This window comes from Pogona vitticeps, chromosome 1 (assembly GCF_051106095.1).
Source record: "Pogona vitticeps strain Pit_001003342236 chromosome 1, PviZW2.1, whole genome shotgun sequence".
NCBI classification, from domain to species: domain Eukaryota; kingdom Metazoa; phylum Chordata; class Lepidosauria; order Squamata; family Agamidae; genus Pogona; species Pogona vitticeps.
Genome location: NC_135783.1, coordinates 195,803,507 through 195,813,196, shown reverse-complemented (window position 1 = coordinate 195,813,196; position 9,690 = coordinate 195,803,507). Strand labels below are relative to the sequence as shown.

The 9,690-nt window shown below is 42.7% G+C and overlaps 1 protein-coding gene across 2 annotated transcripts in view; it reads right to left on the bottom strand.

The window, feature by feature from the left end:
- Window positions 1–718: 718 nt before the first annotated feature.
- Window positions 719–9,690, bottom strand: part of FRZB (frizzled related protein) — a 33,743-nt gene continuing 24,771 nt past the window's right edge. For both annotated transcript variants that reach the window (XM_072981106.2, XM_072981100.2), the window contains one exon: window positions 719–2,951. In XM_072981106.2, the coding sequence (XP_072837207.2) occupies window positions 2,841–2,951 (111 nt within the window). In that variant the 3' untranslated portion in view covers window positions 719–2,840. The remainder of the gene's footprint in view (window positions 2,952–9,690) is intronic.

Sequence of the window (9,690 nt, the reverse complement as noted above, 5' to 3'; positions counted from 1 at the left end):
CGGTGGGCACTTCCCACAACCATCTAGCTGGTCATTGTGACAAAAGCCGGTGCTGGACAAGCCAGGCCAGGGCTGTGAAACCTGCCTTCCCCCCCCCCCCGTCACCAGTGTTAATCAGCGACAGTACTAGTTCCATGACTCCATATCATTAAATATCTTCCTGCCTGAGGAAAGCGGTTCTCTCTCTCTCTCTCTCTCTCTCTCTCTCTCACACACACACACACACACACACACACACAGAGAGAGAGAGAGAGAGAGAGAGAGAGACTCCTGAAGGCCCTCACCCCTCAAAAGTCAGGTCATTTATTTTGGTGTGTGTACACACAAGCATAGCAAAATAAAACAGTAAAAAACCATTTTGCCCCTTTGTGACATCCCAAATCTACTTCCTGAGGAAGCTGCTGCCCTCTGACTGCTGGCAAGGGTTATAGTGTGTATTTTTGTCCTTAACCGCCCTGAGTCCTGTTTGGCACAAAGTCAGGTGGTATACAAATGTATGTAAAAATTCCCACTCCCCCAGCAGCCAACGAGAGTCATGTTCATGTTTGCATCGGTCTCGTCTCTTGGTCACCCAGGAGTGGGAGAGAACAAAAGCTTGGAACGGGAAGGCATGTTGGGTGCAATCACGATTCTGTTGCAGAACTTGCTCTTTTGCTGCTTAAACCTTAGTTTCCTTTTTAAAGGAGCCGCCACCGTTGTCAGTGAGAACGCCAGAACAGATTGTTATAGACATGTTTTATTTTCTGCTAAAATATTTGCTTTATTTTTAGTTCAGTATTCTACTGATATTTCCACACTTAAAAAAGGAAGGGGGGGGGAGAGAAAGAGAAAGCAGAAGTACAGTTCCCAACTATTAGCACTGTTCTGTGATCATCAGGATGATCTGCTGGTATATGTTGAACACAAGAATATATCATAGGCTATTAACATGTACATGTACATTTGAGGCAAAAACAAGTTAGAGGAAACTCTCTGTTTTATTGCTGTTCTTTTATAAGACCTGTTGCATGGAATATGGCTAAAATGCGGAATAATTCTTTTAAGGCACGTCCTGCGAGTCTGGCCATCAGACACTGCTGTGGAAGGGAGGCACCAAAATACAAAACCATGTGACATTACTGAAAACACCAGGTGCAGACCTCAGCCACAAGGGCGACCTGGGGAAGACAGTCTGCGCCTGTAACTCCCGTAACAAAAGAGCGTGGTTCCCCCCCCCCAAGAGAAAACATGATCCGGGCACAAGTACAACAGGACTTGGAGTGTGAATCGCCAATTCTATACAATCTTTCCCACAAGGATTAAGGCATTCAGAAACAATTCCTCCCTGCCGTTATTTGGGTTAATGTTTTAAAGCTGGACTTAATACCAGTGGCTTGTTGAAGAGGAATCAACATTTAACAGACCTCCTCTGATAGGCACTGAATTCTTAGTATAATTTTTTGCATAATCCCTTTTCCCTACTGCCAAGAGGTTTTTGTAGGAGAAGCCATGGGAAGGAGGGTGTGTCTGGAGTGAACTGGGAGGGCAACAAAATCTCCATCCAGCCCAGCTTTAATTGCAAAATGCAGAAATCATTACCTCCCATTTCCAGCTTCCTTTTGCTGACTTTCCTGAACAGCCATAGCAAGCCGCAAAGTTCCTGGTTTGTCTCTAATTTGCTCAATTAAATGCCTTGGATTTCTCACTTTGCATTTGATTGTGCCCTTGCACTTTTGATACATGGAAAAGAATAAGGCTGTGAAGGCACACCAGATCCACTCTTCTGTGATATCACGGGGCAATTCTGATGCAAGCTTTACACTCTTACACGTTCACACCCTTTCCCTTAGGCACAGGGAGGCCTACTTCTGGATGGCACACTGGATCCCCAGATTATACGCAGGCTACTGAACACATGCTTGGCGCTCACCCATAACTGCCTGGAAGCCCTCTTGCAATATCCTCAGCCAGTAGGGCTGGCCAACTGATACTGTGGGAGGGGCCAAAAAAAAAAAAAAAGGAATCGTAATCCTTTCCCATACCCAGGATTGAATTAAGGAGAAAATAATTTTATCTATCCCTTTGTAATCACTGCCTTGCAGGGATGCTGGCAAGTCTTTGGGTCTGCGTCTCAAGTCCTGAGTCTTTGGTACCAAGTCCCAAGTCGAAAGCATCAAGTCCGAATCTCAAGTCCCTGTTAAAAACAAGCTTTTCCCCCCAAAACAAAAAAGGGAGGGTCTGGGTGGGTTCTGAGTCGTGAGTCGAGTCGGAGTCATTGAAAACAACAACAACAACCCCAAGTCGAGTCCAAGTCAAATCCCCGGAGTGACTTCAGTCTGACCTGACAGTGAGGTTTGTGACTCGTGTCCTCATCATCCCCTGCTGCTTTTTCAAACCTCTGCCACGATGTGCCAGCTGTTTATATAAGAGTGCCTCAGGTTCCTCTCCTCATCTGAATGAGGCAGTTTACCAGTGCCAGAGATGAATGAGGAATAAGATGCACACTGGCCTCTGGACTGGGGTAATCAAGGATGAGTCGTGTGGCATCTGCTAACCTCATCGTATTTCTCCTTAAAAACATCAGCAATCCTCACATCAATATGGTGCACACCTACTTGTGAGCAAGGCACACCTTTGTTCTCCTGAGGTCTTATATTCCTGCAACTTTAAGGGGGCAAAAAACCCCAAGGGATGATAAAAGTAATTTTGGCTACAATGTGATCTCGTAGTAAACAATAGAATGCGATGCGCAATAGTGCAAATTTCTCCTTTGCTGTTCCATCAAGGCAAGTCTTTAATTTATACAAGTCCACGAATTATTTTACTTCTTCTTTTTTTTTTTGACACATGACATTTTCTTCCTAGTTACGCCTTTGCCGTGGATTGGTGGTTCTGCCAGATTTTTGAGATGAATCACTTTGTCCAGGTTCGTTTCTACCTTTACCAGGATGACGGAGTTTCTGATCCCAACGCTGTAAGTTTAGGGGAGGAAAAGAAAAGTTTAATCTATTTTCCAAAACCAGATAAATAAAATAAAACATATGCCTTCTTGCCTTTTTAACAAAAGCAATTAACAGACAGCGCTGGAATGGTATAACAAACATTCCTGTTTTGAATACACGACTGTATGTGCAGACTGACTTTTAATAAATTTTCTGCTTTGTTATTTCAAAAAAAGCAGCCACCACATTCTGGCCCCAGTGTCTCTGGTTTAACAACGTCACCTCTCTAGTAAAAGTGGCTGGTGCATTTCACTCTGGGTGTATCAGCCTAAATTGCCTTCTCCAATCCTTGTGTGGACACGGAATTCTGGTTCCAGGGAAATGGGTCTATTGGTCAACGACAAATACTGTATATTCCCCCATTTCCCTGAACGGCCACTATAGTGCTACAGTCTGAGACAATTACGTCCCATTAAAACCTAAACATACATACTATCTATTCACTTACATATACAAATTCAAAAATGTAACACAAAAGCTTGTTTTTTATGGCTATATGCAGGGGAGGAACACACTCAGAACTTGGGAGTGAGACACTGGAAATGACAATATTGCCTGTAATAAACTATTTTTTGTGGGTGATGGAGGGCATAAAATGTCCTTTTTCACATTAATGCTAATAAGTTTTGCTTTCGTAGTTAGTTGCAATTGTGCTTTATACTCACATACTGCTTTTTATACGGTTGTTCCTGGCCATTAATCTCCTGTCCCCATTAAAAGGCACATAGACACAAACGCAAATATACTAACACACAAGTGCCTTAATACTGTGTCACTTACAAAGGGAGTAACATTCATGCTAACACACTACTGCTAACAAGTTACATTCAATGTCTCTCCATTCCACATCTGAATTGTCCCGAGACTCAGCATCCTGATGGGGAACATCCCATCCGTCAGAAATAATACCAGGGGTCAGTGTCATTCGCTATGTGGAATTAGGGACCCTGCACTCCCTACCCTTTCCTACATTTGCCAACCTCACAACAAAATGGCCTTCAATTGCATAGTAAGAACAACTTCATATTGGAATATGTGAAAGAAGCCACCGTGAAGGAGAGTTCGTGGTCTGAGAAAGCTCCATGCTTGTTCTGGCCTGCAAACCACGGGTGGAATCTTGACCTTAGCCATCTGAAGCAGGCGCACCCAAACCAGTAAGAGGTCAAGCTGTTTTTCAACTGATGCGAACCAGGGGTCCAAGCTAACCAAGTTTGGACCTAATGCTCTCTTGTTTTGTGGTCAGGAAAGTGGTTGCGTGACAGCCTTTCTGTGCTATAAACTTCCATTCTGGGTGGGGATCCAAAATAACTGAGCCTTTTCCACTTTGGCTCACCCTGCTACCATGGCCACAGTGGGTAAAATCCAGTGGATTACCATTGCTTTGTTGAAGTATTGGAAATGTAAGAAATAATGAAGTCATTATATTTGTAACCAGCTGAGCATGAACATTTTGAATCAGAAGTGCACTCTCGTGACAGGGGTTATGTGAGTGTCTTCCTATTTTAAAAAAACCTTCCTTATTTTGTGGTCAGCCAAGTGTTATTTCTAAAAAGACAGGTGTCACTTCTATTTTAAAGCTCCAGGGCTGTGCACTCTCTATTTTGTGTATGTGTGTATGAGGGGAGAGGGATAAGGATTTGCTTTTAAGTATATACATGTCCCTATTCCATGTAATACTAGTTTCAGTTCTGCCTAAAGCCTATGAATGAGTCATACATACACAAATGTCTGCACTGTTTTAGTCTTCAAAATATTATTAGACACACAACAAACAGCTTATGTACATACTTAAAAAAAACAATACAGTGACCTTTTCTCTTTCAGCATGCCTTTAATCAAGCAATTCCAGGCCACCTTACAGATCATGCTAATAGTGTAAATGAACTAGCCAACACCACCATGTGATGACTCATGCAGAGAAGTGCCTCACATTTAGCTTTATTTGTTTTTTTTAAAAATAGGGCCTAAATGAAGCCACCTGTGGACTCACTAGAAAGAGGCAAAATAGAAATAAATGTCAAGCGGTAAATGGACCAGCTGAGAGGAGAGCAACGAAAGTATGAAGAGCAAACCACAGCTCTGGGCTCCGAAACCTGATGCCAAACCGAAACATGTCAACCATTTCATATCATCCTTTATTTTTCCAAAGTATGCCTTTGTGTGTTTCCTTTCATCCATTTCCCATCCTTCTGGAACTGCAAAACATGGACATCAGATTCTACACATGCACCCTTTTTTTGACTGCACAGTGACAAATATCATCGAAGAAACCTCATTAACAACCAGTCTGAAGTCTTGAAAACTAATGGTCTTTACTGACTTAGCCTATTGCATGTTCACTCTTTCTCTTTTGCTGGTGCCTCCAGCTTTTCCTAACATTATCGTTCTTTCCAATGAGTCTTGTCTTATTATGAGCCCAAAGTACAACAGCCTCAGTTTAGCCATTTTCATTTCTGAAGAGAGTTCAGGATTAAGTTGGTGTAACACCTACTTAGTCTTTCTGGGGGTCCGTGGTATCCATAAAACTCTTCCAGCACCACATTTTGAATGAGTGGAATTTTTCCTGTTATCTTTCTTCACTATCTGTCTTTCAAATCCATACATTGTAATTGGGAATGTTATAATGATCTCCAGTGTCCACACTTATTCTTCAGGATTTCTAGCTCCTTAATAGCTGCTGTTCCAAGTCTCAAACTTCTGACTGATTGGCTTCAGCCTCTGCTTGGACTGATGACCAAACCAAGGTATAGAAAATATTTAACTATTTATTTCCTATTAACATGAAAATTATCTAATTCTTCTGTAGTCATTATTTCTGCGTACTTAACATTCAACTGTAATCCTGCTTTTGCATTTTCTTCCTTAATCTTCCCCAGTAATTGTTTCAGGTCATTGCTGCTGCTAATAACATGTTCTCTGAAAATCTTAAATTATCAGTGCTTCTTCCTCCATCCCTCCCCCACTTTCCCTTCATTGGAATCTAATCTAGCTTTCTGTATTATATGATCTGCATATAGGAGACACAGACAAGGAGATGAAGCACATCTTTGCCAATGGAAACCATTCTGCTTCTCCATATTCTGTTCTAATGCAGCCTCTTGTCCAGTTTTTCAAACTGCACATCATGAAAGGCTTTGCTGTAATCTATAGACTAATTTCCTCCCAAAACTTCATGGGAATGCTCCATTCATCAATGTGTATTTACAATATGATCCTTAGGGCCTCTTCCTTTTGTGAATCCATCTTGAACAGATGACATTTATTCCACATAATATGCAATGTAAGTCTTTGCTGTGAAATGTTGAGCATCTCTTCACTTACATTACACAATAACTATATTGTCACCAACATTTTTGTCATCCTTCTTGAGGACTGGAACGTATATTAGCATCCTCCGCCGCCCAATCCGGACCACTGTTTTCTTTTCCATATTTGTTGCCCTGTTCTTTTTAGAATGTTGATACATTTGGTCTCTATCTTGGTTTATTTTTTCCCAGTTGCTCTGAGAGTGGCTTTCACTCCACTTCATAAAATCACAGGCTCTTCAGTACAAGAGGATTCTTCTTCACAGGACTCTGTCATAATTTCCCTCTGCTCCATATAATACCTCCATATATTGTTTCCATCTTCTCTTTATTTTATCATAGTTTGACATTATGTCCCCCTGTTGATATCTGAGCATCCTTAACTCAGATTTAGGGGAAGGGTGGTGGCGCTGCAGGCTAAACCGCAGAAGCCTGTGCTGCAGGGTCAGAAGACCAGCAGTCGTAAGATCGAATCCACGCAACGGAGTGAGCTCCTGTTGCTTTGTCCCAGCTCCTCACCAACCTAGCAGTTCAAAAGCATGCAAATGCGAGTAGATAAATAGGTACCATCTCGGTGGGAAGGTAAAATGACGTTACCTAGTCACGCTGGCCACGTGACAATGGAAACTGTCTTCGGACAAGCGCTGGCTCTAGCGCCGCCCCCTAGAGTCGGATACGACTGGACTAAAAAAAATGTCAAGGGGAACCTTTACCTTTACCTAACTCAGATTTAAACTGCCCTTTGATTTCTTGGATATTATGGAAAAAAATCTTGTTTTTCCTTCTTTCTGTTTCTTCTACCACTTTGCACTGGCCATTGTTCTTGGACTGCAACTCCCAGAAATCCTGGCCAGCACAGCTAGGGATGAAGGCGTCAGAGAGTTTTAGTCCAAAAACACCTGGGGACCCAAGGAGATAGAAGAGAAGGGCCAGTGTTGTGACCCAGTATAAGGTCACTTCCCCAGATCCTAGGGCTTGTTGTCTTTTCATCAAATACTAGTTTGCCTGAACAGTTTTCTTTTTTTAACAACAGCAAAAGCTCTGCTAGTAGCCTATCATTTCACAAGCCTGTTTCCCTTTGTTGGCTCCTGGTAAAGAAGAAATACTGGAGCTCTTATTCATAGCTCCGGCAGCATGACGGTCCCACATGCTGAGGATATGGTGTAAAACCCATTTCAGATGGAGGCTTTGGGGACCATGGCATTAAACACAGCAACCAGGGGTTTTTTGACCATGCAGAAAAGTCAGCAAGCGTGAGTAATGCTGTTAAGATTCCAAGCCAACTTGGCTTAAAAGGAGGCTGGTTTGGCTTGAAGAGTGTTAGGTGCAGACTGCAGGATGAAAGGTTATCTCTCTGGCAGGCATTAAACTGGGACAAGGAAGATGAATTAAATGCTGTCTTACACACCACACACACACACACACACACACACACACACACACACACACACACACACACACACACACACACACACACACACACCACACACCACACACCACACACACACACACACACACACACCAAACAAAAACATTGAAAGTCTTCCCAAACAGTCCATTATTATGGTAAAATAAATGCAGTTGTTACTGCTTTGATATGTCTTATATGTGTGTCACATATTTCCCCCTGGGTAACAGCCAGGACCTAAGAGGGCTGCAGTGGCTCATGTGAGCCCACAAAATCCCTGCCTCCACCACTACACCAAAGTTTGGGACTGTGGGGGCAGCAAGACCTTTTTTTGCTCCCTCCATGCCTTGCCTGTCTGCTGTCCCTTGCCTGCAAATCTGTCACTGGTGGAGACCACAGGGAAGCCAACGCAATCCACAGGCTATGTGAAAACATAAGAGCAAAAGAAAATGAGGAAAATGAACATGCCGTTCAAAGGGCAATGACAACCTGAGCAACCGCAATCCTCAGTGGCCCTACACGCATGACCAAAAATCATTACCCCAACAATATCTTTTTCCTTCCATGGAATTATATCGACTTTGGGGAGTATGCATTGTACAACTAATAATATTGGTATGATGTGCCATCAAAATCAAGCCAACTTATAGGGACTCTATTAGGGCTTTCAAGGCGAGATATTATACTGGAACTGCTTTTACCAGTTCCAGTCCCCCAAAGAGTTTCCATGGGCAAACAAGGATTTGAACCCAAGCCTCCTGAGTCCTAGTCCCTCACTCTATCTAGTATACCACACTGCATATCCGCAACTAATAGCTATTCTACATAAAACTGGTGGAAATCACAAATCTTGATTCTGGACTTGTCCTCTTACAAGGGTTGGTAACAGAGGGAACAACCCTGAAAGGAAAGGCAGAGAGATCTTTGAGCATGCAAAGAAACAAACAGTGCCAAATGTGTATGATACCCACACTCAATGACCCATGACTTTGGGGACACCATCTCTCCCCCAGGCATCCCTCCCCCACCATCCCTCCCCCATGCCCCCAGTCCTTCCCTTCTCTAACGTACTGTATCTCTGTTTCTTCTCCACCCAGAAGAGTCCCCCCCCAAAGCATCCCTCCAGCAACTTCTAACAGTAAAATCTCATCACAATTAAAAGCAAAGCATATCCCCAAAAAACAAGAGCTATAAGAAGCCAGCTTAAAATGCTACAGGATTTCGAGTGAAGAAAAACAAAGGTATCAAAGAAGAAGCCAATCTAATCCCCCTGGAAGGGGAGCCTAACATTTTGGGTGCTGCCACCGAAAAGGCCCCACCTGAAACCTGAGAGGCAGATGGGGAATGGGAAGGAGGACCTTGGAACACCATTGGCATGGACAGACAAGCTCACAGAGGAGGAGGCAGCTAAGGGGTTTTGATACACCGGGGGGCAAATCGTTCACATTGACTCTCTCCAGGAAAGCTGAGGAAATAAATGATATGTTGGAATAAAACAGAAAAATAAGCAAAATATACTATCTTTCCCCCCTCTCTTTTTGCAGCGCAAGTCATTTTTGTTCTTTAGGTGGTGTGTCCAATTTGTTTTATTCAGGAAATCATCCTGTCTGGTTGACTAATTCAAAGTATGGTTACAAATTCATTAAAGCAAACATACTTTTAAAGGTTTTAGTCACAAATGGAGCTCCAACAGTGGAACAGTTGGTAAGGTAGTATTTCCTAGTTTTCACCAGTTTATGAGAAGTGTGTGTGTGTGGGGGGGTGGAAATAAAAAAAGAAAAGACAAGACATAAGAAAGCTTGAACCCCTTATAATAAAACAAGAAAGCTATTATGTATTCTAAGCGTAATCTTTTCCACAGTGCCAAGCAGAGATGAGATCACAAAGACACAAGGTCAGAAGGAGTTAAGTTCCTTTGAACTCTGAAGCCTTCACACTTGATCTTTTTCCTGAGGCTTCTAAGAAACGAAGTCAATAAGCCTGCTGTTTGTAATCT